Source organism: Equus przewalskii, chromosome 5 (genome assembly GCF_037783145.1).
Source record: "Equus przewalskii isolate Varuska chromosome 5, EquPr2, whole genome shotgun sequence".
NCBI lineage: Eukaryota > Metazoa > Chordata > Mammalia > Perissodactyla > Equidae > Equus > Equus przewalskii.
Genome location: NC_091835.1, coordinates 57754397 through 57773154, shown reverse-complemented (window position 1 = coordinate 57773154; position 18758 = coordinate 57754397). Strand labels below are relative to the sequence as shown.

The 18758-nt window shown below is 36.3% G+C and overlaps 1 protein-coding gene and 1 long non-coding RNA gene across 13 annotated transcripts in view; both read right to left on the bottom strand.

Annotated features, from left to right (window-relative positions):
* Positions 1-18758, bottom strand: part of DNM1L (dynamin 1 like) — a 46386-nt gene that overhangs the window by 27220 nt on the left and 408 nt on the right. For all 12 annotated transcript variants that reach the window (XM_008521826.2, XM_070621033.1, XM_008521830.2 and 9 more), the window contains exon 2: positions 2223-2370. In XM_008521826.2, coding sequence (XP_008520048.1) covers positions 2223-2370 — 148 coding nt within the window. The remainder of the gene's footprint in view (positions 1-2222; positions 2371-18758) is intronic.
* On the bottom strand, positions 3252-18546 carry LOC139083547 (uncharacterized). Its single transcript, XR_011540363.1, has 3 exons — positions 18252-18546; positions 6658-6795; positions 3252-4289 (listed from the first exon to the last, which is right to left on the bottom strand). It is a non-coding gene; the product is annotated as an uncharacterized lncRNA (long non-coding RNA).

The following is an 18758-nucleotide window of genomic DNA, read 5'->3' as shown; positions in this document are numbered from 1 at the left end:
AGTTGGCAGAATGAAGGATTTCACATTAAGTAAATTTTCCTGATAGTTAAAATATCTTAACATTTAATATGTATAATTTATTTTAGCCAGTTTTGATGAAGCTATATCTAAAATAGATTACACTGTTCCATGTCACCTTAGAATATACTGCTCTTAAATGAACCTATTATTGGTAACATCGGCCTTTATTACATAACAAAGCCCCCTGTTACAAAACAAGGCTATAAATGCCTATACAAAATGGTTAGAGACTTTTTCTTTTTCTGAAATTCTTCTGTCTGGTTTTGTTTTCCTCCCTTTTTCCTCTCTGGTTGTCAGGCTATCGGGCAGTTCATACTCTTCTGGCTAACTGTTTATCTGCTTCATTATTTCTAATTTCCTCTGGGTCAGAATGACTTATGACAAGGTAGAACTGTTTATCCCAAGGATAAAGAGGCTCTGATGAGAAACTAAGGAACTATCCTAGTTATTAATAAGACACATGAAATTTAGTACTCAAAATTTATGAAATCTATTTTGTGTTCTGGATAGCTGAATTGCCATTTTAAGTGAAGTTTCTTTTTTTATATAAAAAATAAGCACTAAGCTTGGGGGAAAAAATATATTAAGGTAAAAATATGCAGATTTACTGACCAACCACCAAGAAGAGACATCAACAAAACATAGTGGACACACAAGCAAAGAGATACCAAAGACCGACACCTCTAGGGCTGAAATGTACACCCTTTTCCAGAAACAATGCCTACATCTACAAATAGTTTCCGAGAGACAGGATTATCATCTGCCCTTTTCAAGGTGACTAAAGCAAATGAAGTTAAAAGAAAGACCTAATTAATGCCATAAGGTATTTGGTAAATTTAAAAGTGTTATTATTCTACATATTTGAAGCTGGACCATAGGGTAGTCCAAAATGATTTAAGTTCAAGGTTCAGAATTTCAATAATAAAGAAATATTACAGAAATGCAAAGTGATGAGTAATATACCAGTAAGCTACCTAAGTATCCCATCCAAAAATATTATTTAACATCTACAACTTCATTAACTTGCTTCACTGATTAACTTTCTACAGTCATAGTAGATGCTCATGACAGGTTTTTGTTTCTCCCCTTTAAAAAAAAAAGCAAGCTATCACCACCAATGCTCCTATAAGTGAAGAAAAAAATCAGATACAGAAATTAAAGTCAATTTCATCAATACTATTAGCCCATCTTAGATCAGAATACAAGAAGTAGAATGAAACTACATTGCAAACAGATCTCTGCTGATAAGAAACAAACAGGGTACTCTGCTGCAAATGTAATTTAATAATTAGAGCTATTTTACAGACTCTTATAAATAAGACAGAAAGTCTGAGCCAAACAGTGAGCTAAAAAAGGAAGACTAAATATGTTACTCTCATCAAACATTTCAAACCTAATATAAATGTATGATTAATACAGGACACATGTTTAATAAGCGATTTAAAATCTGCTGATAGACAACATTTCTCAAAATATTTTCAGTTTAACCAAAGAAGAACTGCTATAAAGGGCTGTGCGTATTTCCTCATCTTAACACTCCACATGCACTACTCACGGGAGGAGGGGGTCTTAAGAATCAAAACAGTATGTGCTATACAGGGAAGTCGTAGCAAGAGAAGGAGAGCAAAAGAATAATTAAAAAATCAACTCTTTCTAAAAATAATATTCATCTTAGACTGAAGGGCAAAAGATTCAAAATTAACAGGCACATGGTAAGAGCAGAAAAGGGAAGGGAAGGTAACACTGCTACGCTGAAAATCAGTCATTTTAATTTTATTTAAAATAAAATCTTTACACTAGAATCTAAATTATTTAAATTCTAAATCAAAGTAAAAAAGCAAAAACATTGTTTTAAACACTAGGCAAAAAGTTTAAAACGCTACAAAAGAGAGAAAAACTTTTTCTTTAAAATAAATGATTCCTGTTTACCGAGTATCTCACTAGATCGTCCAATGAACAGCATGTACAACAGTTTACCGAGCTGAACTACCAAAAACGTAATATTGCAAACAAGTTTACTCACGGTCATCACAACAAAACTTACTCTTTTTTCACATGAGAAAAGATGTATACCACTTCTCTTCACAGGACTTCGGATTTTGCTACAGCCACTAATTTCTGTCTAATCAATTCATATCTTTTAAATATTTGACAAAAATGAAGAGATGTAAAATAATTCTTAGTCCAATTCTAAAATTTACCATTTTCTTCTCCTGTTGTTTTTCGTTTATCTTCAGGTGAAACGTGGACTAGCTGCAGAATGAGAGGTCTCCGGGTGACAATACCAGTGCCTCTGGGAAGCAGGTCCCTCCCCACTAGGCTTTCTAGCACTGAGCTCTTTCCACTGCTCTGAAAACAGAATATACAAGAGCAAAATGAGTTTCTTAACAGAGTTTTTGTAACTTAATAAGACTACACTAACGAAGCAGCAAAGAAACTTCAAAGAAAAAATTATTGCAGACTTTTTATATTTTCTATCTTGTATCTTTAGTTCTTTAAAATAAAATCCAAAAAGAGAGACGATAAAGGCCCACTTCCCCATTATTTCCCTACCTTTTTTGATACTCTCTCAGCCAGATTTTCAAAATCTATTTAATACTGGTATACATAAATTATGCCTATAAGATGTAGACATTTTACTTTAAATGAGGTAGTACTATATGTATTTTTCTCTAATTTGCTTTTATTTTTAATGTAACAATCAGGGATATCATTCCATATCAATGTATTAACTTCTGTGTTTAACACTTAAATAATATACCACCCCGTGTAAAACCAGACCCCGAGTGATAGACATTTAAACAGCTTTTGCTCTTGTTAAGCAATGCTGCAATGAACATGCTTTGTACATATAACTTTATTTATCCTATTACCTCATTAGGTTTAGTTCATTAAATGAAATTGCTGTGATTATAGAGCATATACGTTTTAAGCATTCACAAATACTGCCAGACTGCACACCACAAGATGGCAGGCACCAAGCTACACCTCCCGTTCACTTTGCTGCATCCCCCTCAGCATTAGGCATTATCATCACTCTTGTCAAGCTGCTACTTCGATAGATGAACACTGACAACTCATTTAAATTTGCGTTCCTTATTATTCAAGACAGGCATCATTTTGTTTAAGGGCTTTCTACATTTTTCCTTCAGTGATTTGCTTGTTCAAATGCTGCCATTTCATATGTTCCTTATTAGTTTATAAAGCTCTTTATCCATATCAATATTTCATTTTTTATTGTTTTGAATATTTTCCAACGTTTTATTTTGAAAATTTCAAAGCCACAAAACAGTTGCAAAAATATTAACAGTGAATACCAGAGAGCTTAACAAAGATACACCAATTATTAACATTTTGACAGATTTGCTTTATCTCTTCTTACACACACACACACACACACACACACACTTGTTTTTTTGCTGTCCCATGTGAGAGTTATATATATCATAACACTTCATCCCTAAATATTGTGGTATATCTCTAAGAACAAGGGCATTCTTCTACATAATCACAATCACACTCAGGAAATTTAACATAGATACAATATACTAAAATAAACAGTAGGTAAGCAAATACTATATAAACCCTTGGTCTCTATTATACATTTTAAATGTTTATAAATTCCTGTTTTTCTTGACTTTGTAATTAATATATGTTTCTGTACAGAATATTTTTTCCATATTGTTTTTTCTTAGTAGTCAAAACTAGTACATCTTTTAATTTCCTATTTTCTCCAATGTAAAAATCCTAAACTCATCTGTTGTATCAAACAAGGTCTACAGCAAGCAGATGGCCCACTCAAGTTAGGTTAACTTAAGAAGGGTTTATTTACAAGCAGACTTTTTTTTTAATTTGCAAAGCTACAGATGAGGCTTAGAGGAGTCACAAGGGACAGTTCAGTAACAACAGAGAAGCTCTTAGAACCCACAGGCCCTGAAGGAAGGACTAGGTCTTTCAGAAGAGGGAGAGCCAGCCCAAGGCACCCAGGGAATGAGCCAGGGGAATTAATACCCAGACTTTAATCTCCTCCTTTTTCCAATTCCTGCCAGAGTTCCCCACTTCCAGATCCAATCAGAAGCCAGAGGACATAGAGGCCCATTCATATTGTCCAGAAAGATCCCTCATGATAGAGAATAGGAATGTTGAGTGAATATGGAAGGTCCAATTGAAGATTATGTGGCACATCCAGTGTTGCTAGGTTTTGGTGTCCAGGTTTATCCCTCTCATTAAGTAAAATGGGGTGTTTTCCATCATTTCTTTTCTGTACTCTGAAATAGTTTAAACAACATGGAAATTTACTGTTCTTTATGTGTTTGATAAAAACTGTCCATAAAAAAATTCACTCGGGGGCCAGCCCCTTGGGCTAGTGGTTAAGTTGAGCATGCTCCGCTTCAGCGGCCTGGGTTCAGCTCACAGGCGTGGACCTACACTGCCTGTTAGCAGCCATGCTGTGATGATGACCCACAGAGAAAATAGAAGAAAAGTGACACAGATGTTAGCTCAGGGGAAATGTTCCTCAGGGGGAAAAAAAATCATCCAATTCTCCTCAATTTTGAAATTTATAGGCATAATTACTTATAATATTCTTAGACATTTTCATTTTCCTTATTTGTAATATTTTGTCTTTACGTATTTTTTCTAACCAAATTTTCCAATTGACTATTTAATTGATCTTATGGGTCAAATCTGTATTTTATTTGGTTTCCTTTTTTTTTTTTTAAAGATTAGCACTGAGCTAACAACTGTTGCCAATCTTTTTTTTTTCCTGCTTTTTCTCCCCAAATTCCCCCAGTACATAGTTGTATACTTTAGTTGTGGGTCCCGCTAGCTATGGCATATGGGACGCCGCCTCAGCATGGCCTGATGAGTGGTGCCATGTCCGCACCCAGGATCCAAACAGCAAAACCCTGGGCCACCAAGGCAGAGCGCACGAACTTAACCACTCAGCCATGGGGCTGGCCCCTGATTTCATTTTGTAATTTTTTTAACACTGTTAATTTCTTCTACCTGGTGGTTTTTTCTGGGGAAGAGGGGTTATTTATCTATTTTTCCTTTTAAAAACTCCTGAATTAAATGTTTAACTTATTTCTCTCAGTTATCAACACTTGCCCTGCTCACCCTACACAAACACATACATCCCCCAATCTACGTTATCTCTATCTTCTTTCTTCTACAACAAGAATCAAGATTCTCAAGGACACACTTCATGACAGAATTAGAATAACACAACTCATTTGCTTTTTATTTCACATTACACAGTCTCCAGATAATACCAATACTATCACCACCAATATGAATACCAAAAATAGTTTTTAAAATGTTTTGCATATGATCCCTCCATTCTCCTTCCCACGCTTTATAGACCATACTTTCTCCTTCTTTATCCCCCACTTAGTCTTGGTTCTGCAACTATGTGTGTAATGCTAACCATCAGTCTTTATATTACTGTCTCTATAGTCATATTGATTCTCTGAAGCTTTTTCTATAGCAGATTCCTCAGGAAGGACTAATGGGAACAAGATTCTTCAAGTTCTAGCATACAGATAATAGTGTGTGACTTCTGTACTTGAAAATCAGTTTGGTTATATATAAAATCTTGGGCTCAAACTTTCTTAAGTATCTTAAATATGGAATTCCATAATAAATTATGTCTTCTCTCATAACAAGAATGTCTTCTAAGTTGTTACTGTTGAAAAGTGTACTAATAATCTGGTTTTCCTTACCTTATAAGAGACTTTGTGACTTTTGCTGCATGTCTGAAGGATTTTAATTTTTCCTTTAAAGTCCAATAATTTTACTAGACCACATCTCAGTATTGGTTTCTCTCTGCCAGTGTTCTCAGATATTTGCTGTGCTCTTTCAAGATGGAGTCTCAAATCTGTTTTTAACTCAGTTAAACTGTAATTTTTAGTATCTGCTCTGTTCCCTTGCTATTGGTTTTACTTCACTGGGGACTCCTATTATACATATGCTGGATCTTGTTTGCCTGTCTTCAATATCAATTTCTATCAAATTCTTTTTACCCCTCTTTCTTATCCTCTTTATTTTTAATGTCTTTTTCCTTTTCAACATCCTTCTCTCTTAACGTATTTTCTGTTATGCTCACTTGCTGTTGTGCTCTTTCTCATTTGTCTTCCAAAATGTTTTCCTTCATTTCCAATACTTTACTAAGTTTTACCACCTAGTTTTTCTTTTTCTTATGCAAACTTATTTTTTTGAAATGGCTTGTTCTGATTACAATGTCTTTTGTCTTACCTTTTGTCTTAATATCTAATGGTTTTCATCTATTTTACGGACACATCCTTCTGGTGTGCTTTCACTGTCTTTAGAAAGGATGCTATTCTGAGGCTCATTTTCTTTAAAAACTTTTATGAGATTTCACAATCATTTCATACTGCTGATATTTAAATTAAATTCATTTTCCTGAACTTTTAGAAGGAGGCTTGGCATAGAATAGCTATTCTAACCTCATACTCTGAGACTCCCTCTTGTTGCTTTCATATAGTGTTCAAAAACATAGTTGTTTCCTGAGATATCTTGTCTTGGTCCTGGAAGGGAGCTTTGGTGGTTAGTTTTAGAAGTTTCATGAATGCGCTCCGGTCCCTTAAGACTTTACAACAGACCTCTTTCACTCACCCATTATCAGTGTGTGCAAAACCCCTCCCAGTTTCAGCTGGTGTTCTTAAAATGGCCCTCCAAGCTTTCCAGTGATTGCCTTTTGGCTATTTTTCGATTCTCAGATTCAATTGATGTTCCACTGCTTCCTTCTTCTTCCTACATAGATAATAATACACAGGTCTTGGAGCTGTTGGTGGTTTGTCCCCAACCTACTGGTATTTAACAGTTTGTGGAGAAACATGGTCAACTAATTTTCTTGTAAACACTGTTCATGGGTTTTGGTTTTCCTATGCTATTTGTTCTGTTTTTATGGGAAAGTATTCTAGCACCACTGTCATGTTCATAGACATGGGAAACCTAACCCATTCAGAAATACTGACATTAATGTTTAGTCTTATGTAAGTTTTTTTTAATATCATTCAGTCATAAAAAAGAATAAAGTACTGATACATGCCACAACATGGATGAACCTCAAAAACATTATATTTCACTTAGGTAAAAGAATTCAGTCACAATAGAGCACACATATTATTTGATCCCATTTATATGAAATGCAGGAAGGCAAATCCAGAAAGCCAAGAAAGTAGATTAAGTGGCAGTCTAGTGCTGGGGCACAGAGGAGTGAAGAGTGATTGCTAATGGATACGAAGTTCCTTTTTGGGATAATGAAATATTCTAAAATTAGATTATGGTGATGGTTGCACAACTCTATCTATCATTAGTGTCGTCAAGTCAATTCTGACTCCTAGCAACCTTGTATATAGCAGAGCAGAACTCTGCTCTGTCTTTCTGTGCCATCCCCTCATCTTCTGGCACTACATCAGACAACACTCCGTAGCTATTCATAGAGTTTTCAAGGCCAGTTTTTTCAGAAGTGGGTGGCCAGGTCCTTCTTCCCAGTCTGTCTTAGTCTGGAAGCTCTGCTGAAACCTGTCCACCATGGGTGACCCTGCTGGTATTTAAAATACTGAGAACATAGCTTTCAGCATCACAGCAATAGGTAGCTGCCACAGCATGAGAGCCAAGAGACGGGTGGTGTCGTTCTCTGACCAAGAAACGAACCTGGGCCATGGTGCTCAGAGCACCAAATCTTAACCACTAGACCATCAGGTCTGGCTGCACAACTCTATAGACATGCTAAAAACACTGAATTATACATTTCAAATGGGTGAGCTTTATAGTATATAAATGACATCTCAATAAAGCTGTTAAAAAAACAAAGGAGAAAACAAATTCCAGATGAATTATAAATAAATATGAAAAAGCATAACTATAAATTAGAGAACAAAAGAATACTTTCATGACTTTGAGATAAGGAATTACTATTTTATACACAAAATGTACAAACTAGAGAAGAAAAGATTGATAATTCAACTATGGAGAAATTAAAATTTCTTTTACTCACACAAAAAAGTTATGGCAAAATATTTGTGATCCATATAACTGACAAAGAATTAGTAACCAAAATGTATAAATAACTCCTACAAATCAATAAGAAAAAGATGAATAACCTAATAGAAAATAACGTGCAGAGATATGAATAGAAACTCACAAAAACAGAACCACAAAGTGCCAAGGAATAAGTTAAGATGCTCATACTCATTAGTAATCAGGGAGATGCAATAAAAACCACAATGAGATACGACAAAAAAGTAACAATATTAAGTACAGGTATAAATAAATAAGTAAATAAACTTCACTCTGTTGGTGGGAATGTAAATGGTTACCACCATTCTGAAGAGCAAGCAACAATATCAAGTAAAAATGAAAATAAATCTCCCCTACAGTCTGGTAATTCTACTTCTTGACACCTTAGAGAAATTCTCAAATGCGTACAGTGAGGCATGTCTAGGAATGTTCCTAGTACTGCTGTTTACTAAAACTGCTACAGCAAACAATGGGAAACACTCAAATGTTCCTCAAGAAGAAGAAAAATTTTGATATATTCATATAATGGATATATAGCACTTAAGTGACCAAATTAGGAATATATATGTGTATGTATGAGTAAATCTCATGTATGATTGTGTAAAAAACAGTTACAAAGGACTATATACTGTTTGACACCACTTACTCCAGGTTTGAACCATGTAAAACAATACATATTGCTTAAGTTATCTACATATGTACTATACGTATAACAAAGTGATAAACACCAAATTCAGGAAAACAATTATCTCTATCTGGGAAGGAGGGAAATTCAACTGGGTAGTTAATGTTTTATTTCTTAAACTGAGAGGTAGACACAATGGTGTTCATAATATTATTCTTTACACCTTTTTGACACTTTCGATATTTCAAAATAATTTTTTAATGCCTTGAATGTGGTATAGGATCTCATATTGAAGAGGCAATTAAAGAGGTTACAACAGTTCCCCCTCCCTCCCATACCCTAAACAGACACTTGATACAGCCACACAGCTTGGATACGGGTTACAGACCATTTCCTGTGTCCACCCTGCCCTTCTGTACAAACGATCTATACTAGCTTAAGTGGACAGCTCTGCTGGAAAGCTCAAAGTACTATAATTGAGCTAAAACAGAGTTGGAAGCAATTCAGGTAACATTTCGATTTTATTTCACAATATCTTGAATAGAAAATGGACAGGCAATAAAACTTTTTTCTCTTCTCTCTTGTCCAGTTATTTATGTTTCACTGCATTTAAAGAGTGTTTACAGTATAGACAGAGAATTTTATAATCACAATTAATTTCCCGAGGAACTCTAAATTTTAAACATTTCTCCATGTCGTCTAACACCTGCTGTTGCAGACTGGAGGTCTAGAGCCAGTCTGATTCTCTTTCCCTTTCAGCAAACCTGTTTTTCCCTCCCTCCTTCTATTTTGACACTTGGAGAATTCTGGGGTTTTTGTTTTGATTTCAGAAATTTAATCAGGGCATGTCAATTCTTTCGATATTTGTGCCCAGCAACTGAAATGTAAAGACGACTACTTTGGCCCCGGGGAACTTCTACCTATCACCTGTTTGATTATTCTTTGTCATCTGGTCCAACTACTCTTTCCCAGTCCACTAAGAGAAGGATTTTGGCTCTCCCAGCTCTCACCACCAAGTCTCTTATCTCTAATAAATTTCCCAATGTATGTTTTGGATCTGCCTTTTAGGAGAATTCCTCAAGCTGTTTTTCTATTTAATAAATTAGCCTTTCAGCAATTTCAGGGGCTATTCTTCCCAATCATCCAAAACATGCCATTTTGTGCTTCCTCCTTAAATGAGATATTTCACAAACAATATATTTTAAAGTTCTCTCCTGCATTCTTTATTAACTTCATTTTGTTACCCTGATTATCTACCTTGGTCTCTTCCTTTATGGCTACTGGTTTTCAGTTACTTGTTCTTTTTTTTTTTTTTTTTTTTTTTTTTGGTGAGGAAGACTGGCCCTGAGATAAAAAGATGCAAAGTGTGGCATCAAAAACATAAAATGGGGGGGATAAAAATGTAGAACTTTAGAATACATTCAAGTTGATGTTGTTATCAACTTAAAAGACTGTTTTATATATATATATATATATATATATATAGGTTGTTTTATGTAAGCCTCATGGTAACCACAAAGCAAAAACCTATAGTACTAACATAGAAGATAAAGAAAAGGAATCTAAACATAGCACCACAGAAAATCATCAAATCACAACAGAAGAGAGCAAGAGAGGAAGAAACAAAGGAATTATAAAACAGTCAGAAAACAATTAACAAATGACAATAAGTCCATACCTAACAATAATTACATTAAATGTAAATGGACAAAATTTTCCAATCAAAAGACTAGAGTGGCTGAACAGATTAAAAAAACAAGACCCACCTACATGCTGTCTACAAGAAACTAACTTCAGATGTAAGGACATACACAGACTGAAAGTAAAGGGCTGGAAAAAGATATTCCACACAAATGAAAACCAAAAGTAAGCTGGGATAGCTATACCTATATCAGACAAAAATAGACTTTAACACAAAGACTGTATTAAGAGACAAAGAATGCCTTTATATAATAATAAAAGGGTCAGTCCAACAGGAGGATATAACATTTGTAAATATGTATGCACCCAATGTAGAAACACTAAACATATAAAGTAAATATTAATGGACCTAAAGGGAGAAGTAGACAACAATATAATAATAGAAGGGGCCTTTAATACCCCACTGTCATCAATGGATAGATCACCCAGACAGAAAACCAATAAAGAAACCTTGGCCTTAAATGACATGTCAGACCAGATGGACTTATCAGACATATACAGAACATTCCACCCAAAAGCAACAGAATACACATTCTTCTCAAGCACACATGGAACATTCTTCAGGATATATCATATGTTAGGCCACAAAACAAGTCTTAATAAATTTAAGAACACTGAAATAATATCAGGCATCTTTTCCAACTACAATAGTATGAAACTAGACATCAATTACAAGAAGAAACTAGAAAATTCGCAAATATGTGAAGATTAAACAACAAGCTACTGAAAACCACAGAATGAAAGAAAAAATCAAAAAGTATCTTGAGAAAAATGAAAATGGGAATACAACATACCAAAACTTATGTGATGCAGCAAAAGCATTTCTAAGAGGCAAGTTCATAGCAATAAATGTCCATATTAACCAACAAGAAAGATCTCAAATAAACAAGCTAACTTTACACCTCATGGAATTAGACAAAGAAAAACAAAGCCCAAAGCTAAAAGTAAGGGAACAAAATATCAAAGATCAGAGTGTATATAAATGAAATAGACACTAAAAAGACAATAGAAAAAAATCAATTAAACTAAGAGCTGGTTTTTTGAAAAGATTAACAAAATAGACAAACCTTTAGCTAGACTTGCCAAGAAAAAAAAAAGCACTCAAATAAATCAGAAATAAAAGAAGAAATATTACAACTGATACCACGGAAATACAAAAGATCATGAGACTACTATGAACAACTATACACCAATTGGACAATCTAGAAGAAATGGATAAATTGCTAGAAACACACAACCAAGACTGAATCATGAAGAAATAGAAAATCTGAACAAAGCGATTACTAGTAAGGAGATTGAGTCAGTAATCAAAAACCTCCCAAACAAACAAAAATCCAGGATCAGATGGTTTCAATGGTGAATTCTACCAAAAATTAAAGAAGAATTAATACCAATCCTTCTCAAACTTTTCTGAACTCACTTTACAATGCCGGCATTACTCTGATACCAAAACCAGACAAGGAAAATTAGAGGCCAATATCCCTCATGAATGTAGACAAAAAAGTCCTCAACAAAATACTAGCAAAGTGAATTCAACAATACATTAAAAGGATCATATACCATATAAGAAGCCCACAGCTAACATCATACTCAATGGTGAAAAGTTGAAAGATTTTCCTCTAAGATTGAGAACAAGAAAAGGATGCCCACCCTTGCCAATTTTATTCAACATAGTATTGGAAGTCCTAGACAGAGCAATTAGGCAAGGAAAATAAAGGCAACCAAATTGGAAAGGAAGAAGTAAAACTGTCACTATTTGCAGATGACATAATATTATATACAGAAAACCCTGAAGACTCCACCAAGAAACTGTTAGAACTAATCAACGAATTCAGTAAAGTTGCAGAATACAAAATCAATATAAAAAATCAGTTGCATTTCTATGCACTAACAATGAACTATCAGAAAGAGAAATTAAGAAAACAATCTCATGTACAATTGCATCAAAAAGAATAAACTATGCAGGAATAAATTTAACCAAGGAGATGAAAGACCTGTACATTGAAAACTGTAAGACACTGTTGAAAGAAAATGAAGACACAAATAAATGCAAAGATATTCTGTGCTCATGGATTTGAACTAATATCGTTAAAATGTCCATACAATCCAAAGAGATCTACAGAGGCAATGTAATCCCCATCAAAATTTTAATGGCATTTTTCACAGAAACAGAACAAACAGTCCCCAAATCTGTATGAAATCACAAAAGACTCTGAAGAGCCAAAACAATCTTAAAACAGAAGAACAAAGCTGGAGGCATCACGCTTCCTGATTCTAAAGTATATTACAAAGCGATAGTAATCAAAACAGTATGGTATTAGCATAAAAATAGACACACAGATCAATGGAACAGAGTAGAGAAATAAACCTATGCATATATGGTCAATTGATTTACAACAAAGGAGCCAAGAATATACAGTAGGCAAAAGACAGGGTATTCAATAAATGGGGACCAGGCCCCATGGCCAAGTGGTTAAGTTCGCCTGCTCTGCTTCGGTGGCCCAGGGTTTCGCTGGTTCAGATCCTGGGCACAGACATGGCACCACTCGTCAAGCCATACTTAGGCAGCATCCCACATGCCACAACTAGAAGGACCCACAACTAAAAATACAGAACTATGTACTGGGGACCTTTGGGGAGAAAAAGGAAAAATAAAATCTTTAAAAAATAAATAAATAGGGGGCCGGCCCCGTGGCCAAGTGGTTAAGTTTGTGCACTCTGCTTCAGCGGCCCAGGATTTCACCGGTTCAAATCCTGGGCACAGACATGGCACTGCCCATCAAGCTATGCTGAGGCAGCATACCACATGCCACAACTAGAAGGACCTGCAACTAAAGATACACAACTGTGTACCAGGGGGATTTGGGAGAAAGAGGAAAAATAAAATCTTTTTAAAAATTAAATAAAAAATAAATAAATAAATGGCGTTGGGAAAACTGGACAGCCACATGCAAAAGAATGAAACTGGACCACTACCTTACACCATACACAAAAATCAACTCAAAATGGATTGAAGACTCGAATGTAAGACCTCAAACCATAAAATTTCTAGAAAAACAAACATAGGCAATAAGCTCCTTGACATCAGTCTTGGTGATGATTTTTTGGATTTGACACCAAAAGGAAAGGCAACAAAACCAAAAATAAATAAGTGGGACTACATCAATAAACAGCTTCTGCACAGCAAAGAAAACCATCAACAAAAGGAAAAGGCAACCTATGGGATGGGAGAAAAGATTTGCAAACTACATATTCAATAAGGGGTTAATATCCAAAGTATAGAAAGACCTCATTCAACCCAATATCAAAAAAACAAACAACTCAATTAAAAAATGGGCAAAGTACCTAAATAGACATTTTTCCAAAGATATACAAATGGCCGATGGGTACATGAAAAGGTACTCAACGTCACTAATCATTAGGAAAATGCTAACCAAAACCACAGTGAGGTACTACCTCACACCCTCATTAGGATAGCTATAATAAAAGAGACAGACAATAACAAGTGTTGACAAGGATATAGAGAAATTGGAACCCTCATAAATGTATGAGGAATACATTTGGTAGGAATGTAAAATAGTACAGCCACTGTGGAAAACAGTCTGGTGGTTCCTCAAAAAGTTAAATGCAGAATTAGCATATGACCCAGCAATTTCACTCCTACATATATACCCAAAAGAACTGAAAACAGGTACTCAAACAAATACTTGTAGACAAATGTTGATAGCAGCACCATTCACAACTGTCAAAAGATAGAAACTCAAATATCCATCAACAGATTAATGATAAACAAAATATGATATATACACATAATGGAATATTACTCAGCAATTAAAAGGAAAGAAGTACTGATACATGCTACAATGTGAATGAACCACATTATGCTAATGAAAAAAGTCAGACATAAATGGTCACATATTGTAGAATTCCATCTCTATGAAACATACAGAATAGGGAAATCTATAGAGACAGAAGATTAGTGGTTGCCAGGAACTGGGGGACAAGGAATACGAACTGATCACTTAATAGGTATGGAATTTTCTTGTGGTGTGATGAAAATGTTTTGGACCTAGACAGAGGTAATGGTTGCACAAAACTATGGATGTATAATTCAGGGGCATTTAGTACACTTTAAAATGGCTAATTTATGTTACATAAATTACCTCATTTTTTCTAAGTTTAAAAAAGGAAGTAGCACATGATCTATACAAAGAAATTAGAAAAAAGAAAGGAAAGAGGAAAACATAAGTTTACCTAAGAACATGCACAAGAAAACAAATGAAAACTATGATCAATATTTGGCACCAAATACTAAACTTAATGAAGACATCACCTCTAGAAGCACAAGACAAATGTAGGCATATCAAGCAAAAGAGAGCAAGGTTTCAGAAGGAGCTAAAATGTAGCTAGCAGTACTAGAGGACGCAGGAGAAGGATATGCGCGCTTTTTTAAAAAATAAGGAATTCTAAAATCATTTAGCACTTTCAAAAAAAGACAGCATGGGGGCTGGCCCTATGGCTGAGTAGTTGAAGTTCTGCACACTCTGCTTCAGTGGCCCAGGTTCACACGTTCGGACCCTGGGTATGGACCTACTCCACTCATCAGTCATGCTGCAGCAGCATCCTACATACAAAGTAGAGGAAGACTGGCATAGATGTTAGCTCAGGTCTAATATTCCTCAAGCAAAAAAAAAAAGAGTAGTACTGGCAATGGATGTTAGCTCAGGGCAAATCTTCTTCACAAAAAGAAGACAATAACAAGAGATGATGAGGGTGTGCAGAAATCGACACCCTCATACACTGATGGAGGGAATGTGAAGTGGTGCAGCCACTATGGAAAAGTATGCCAGTTCCACAAAAAGTTAAACAAGAGTTACCAAATGACCCAGCAATTCTACTCCTAGGTATATCCCAAGAGAACTGAAAACATATGTTCACACAAAAACCTGTAAATGAAAGTTCACAGCAGCATTATTCATCATAGCCAAAAAGTGGAAACAACCCCAATGTCCATCAACTAATGAATGGATAAACCAACTGTGGCATATCTATATAATGCAATATTATTCAGCCATAAAAAATAAAGTACTAATACATAAGAAAACATGTATGAACCTAAAAAATATCATGCTGAGCAAAAGAAGACAGATATTGTATGATTCCATTTACATGAAATGTCCAGAATAGGCAAATCCATAGAGACAGAAAGATTAATCGTTGCCAGGGGCTGGGAGGGAGTGTGAAATGGGGAGTGACTGCTAACGAGCAGTTTCTTTCTGGGGTAATGAAAATGTTCTGGAATTAGAGAGTGGTGATGGTTGCCCAACCTTGTGAATATACTAAAAACCAATGAACTGTACACTTTATAATGGTGAATTTTATGTAATAGGAATTATATTTCAATTTTTTAAATGTTAAATTTTTAAAAAGTTGGTTTGCAAATTAGGCATTAAAAACCCAAAATTCCTTTTCCTTTTTGTGTTTGTCTAAATTATGGAAGGCGGAGTGCTGAAATCACTGAAATATAAGGCAGAGTGAAAAGTACATTACTATCAACACTGAGCCAGATTCTCAGGTTAACCTCATATGCATTGGGATTCCTGTACTGGGGGGAGTTTGGATTACATACCTGAAGGGTTCCCCCTTCCAGTTCTCAATTTAAGAAATACTGATTAAATTCCCCAAGTTGAGTCACAAAAGCTGTTTAAGTGTTATCTCTTTCTCCACCTGCAAAGGACACCATAGTCTAAAAGTATCAACCTTCTCTCTCCCCATTTTCTGTTCTTTCCACAGAGACGATCTTAGCTAAAGAGGAAAGCAATTTATTTAGCTAACTCATACAAACTGTGAATGATCAACAGCTGTAAACATGATTCCCTCTCCTCAACTCCTCCAACTCTCTAGGCCCCAAATAAGAATCACTGGAGCAATTTAAGAAATCGAAGTTTAAAACATTTAGGGGTCAGCAAAGGTTGCTAGGGAGTTGATACTTTGGAGCAAAAATGCCATCAAGATCAGCATTCTACTGGATGGAGGTATGCCCCTAGATTCAGCTCCCCTGCTCTTTCCAGTTTCACACATTTTAAAATCAAAGACTCACTAATATACTTATCAAATTAGGACCTATGAACCACCTAGATCAGAATCACTAGGTCCCTGGCCCACCCCAGACTTATAGAATCAAAATCTCTGGTGATGGGGTCCAGGATACTTATTTTCAAAGTGATCCTGATATACACTAAGTTTGAGAATCACTGTTCTAAAAAGTTCAACAAAATGGGACCTGCAGACATTTAAGGTGTAGATAATGTGTAAGATAGAGACAAAACCTGTACTATGAAAACACGATCACTGCCACTGAGAAGTTTACCAGTCAGAATGAAGTACCGAACACTTATGATGTCTGGAACTCACTCACTGTACGCTACTCCATTAAATATGAATGTGAGGCATGTTACACAACCTTAAATGGCAGAGATGACAAAGTAGTGGGGTACGTGTATTCAAATCAAGTAGAAGAGGTTTTTCTTCAACATATTGAGGAAAATATGGAAAAAAAAAGACATTGTTTCTATTATTTTTTATTTCTTCTGTACCTGAATAATAAAGGATTGAATTTCAGCTAACAAAGACCTAAATGGAGACAATCTTCATTAAATCAAGTCTAAAAACTGAGTAATTTCAAATATCAACATGCAAATAGGGCATATAACTGTTACTGCTAGGACGGTTTTTGCTAGCACACATTCATGGCTTTCATAAGGGTGAGATCTTTACCTTTCTACACTGCCCCTCCCAATTCTGCCAACAGGTTTCCTCACTGAAATAAACTCTATTTTGTGTAAGAAAAAGCCTTCTTGATTTTAAACTATTTATGCTGACACCCTAGAACCCTGATTCTTTCACTGTTTCAAGCTTAAAAAGCATTGAGAATCCCTTAAAGGTACATGGAAAGTCTCTGGTCCACAGCTAGGAAACGCTTCCACATTACTACCAACGAAGATTTAATTTATATCATCTCTAATTCTATTCACAAAAACATCATTTTTCATAAAGTTCCAGCTTTTTAAAACATTATTTAGTGACAGTGAGCAATATCCGTTCATTCAAAATATTTATGGGGCACCTGCTACATACCCCAGACTGTTCCAGGGGCTAACAGGAACACAGCAGTCAAGAAAATATGCTCAATAAAACTACTGCTCATAACTCATTATGTTGATGATTCAGAGTCACCAATAACTACAAATACCACAATACATGTAGGCAGGATTGAGCAGAATCTATACCAATCCTACAGCAGAACAAGGAAATTTGCTTCTGAAATAATTTCTATTGCCTTAACTTAAAAAGCAAAGAGAAAAAAAAGTGCAGATGTCTATGGTTTCCAAGATTCCCAATGTCTGGACATACTCTATAGTATTTTGAACATTAAGTTCCCTCTCATAATATTTACACACTACACTTTAATTTTGTAGCAAGATGTAGCAATGCGCCTCATGGAAAACGACGAGGAAACCCCTTCACAACAGAAAAGATCATTAACAAATGACAACACAATATCAATATACTAAGTAATCTCTAAAACGCATTTCCCTGAACTCTAATAAAAGTCCTGCAATTTCTCTTCAACCAAGAGAAGCAGCAGGCAGAGAAAATGAAACATATTCCTCCATCACTCTAGAAATAACACATTTAGTCTTTCAATATTTCTGCATGCTAAAAAAAACTGTATCTGTAAGAAACCCAACATGAAAACACCAGAGAACTTTGATTGCCAATTTAAACGGAAGACAAAAACTACAGCCTACGCAGAAAAATTGGATACTCCTTCCGAACACCCACAAACTCCACGTACATGCGGTAGGAGGTTTTTCTTGTTTTTGTGTTTGTTCTTTAACTGCCTCGGCCTTCTCAAAACCTAGAGGGATTACCCTGCAGGAAAACTCTCAGGTGCTACACAGTAGCGGCTTTCTCAGCCCCGACCGCGCGGTTCCGAAACTGCCTCCGCAGCCCCGGAGCAAGGCGGGGAGGGAACTGACACGCCCGCCGCCCGGAAACCCACAGAGAAGGGGCCGGCCGGCCCACCACGAGCCCGGCGCGGCCCCGCGTCCCCCAGGTGCCCTTGGAAGCAGCGGCCCGCGAGCGAAGCCGCGCCCGGTCCCCGCGGACTCCAGTTCCGCCCGCGGCCCGTCCCCCACCCCCACCCCGCCCCCGGGACCCGCCAGGCCCGCCGCGCCGGCTCCGCCCCTCCCCGCCCGGCCAGGCCCCATTCCCAGCCCCGGTGCACCGCACCCCAGGGCGGGCAGGCGCGGCAGAGCCCGGGGAGCTCCGGGGCCCCCAGCAGCGCCCTCCTCCCACAGGC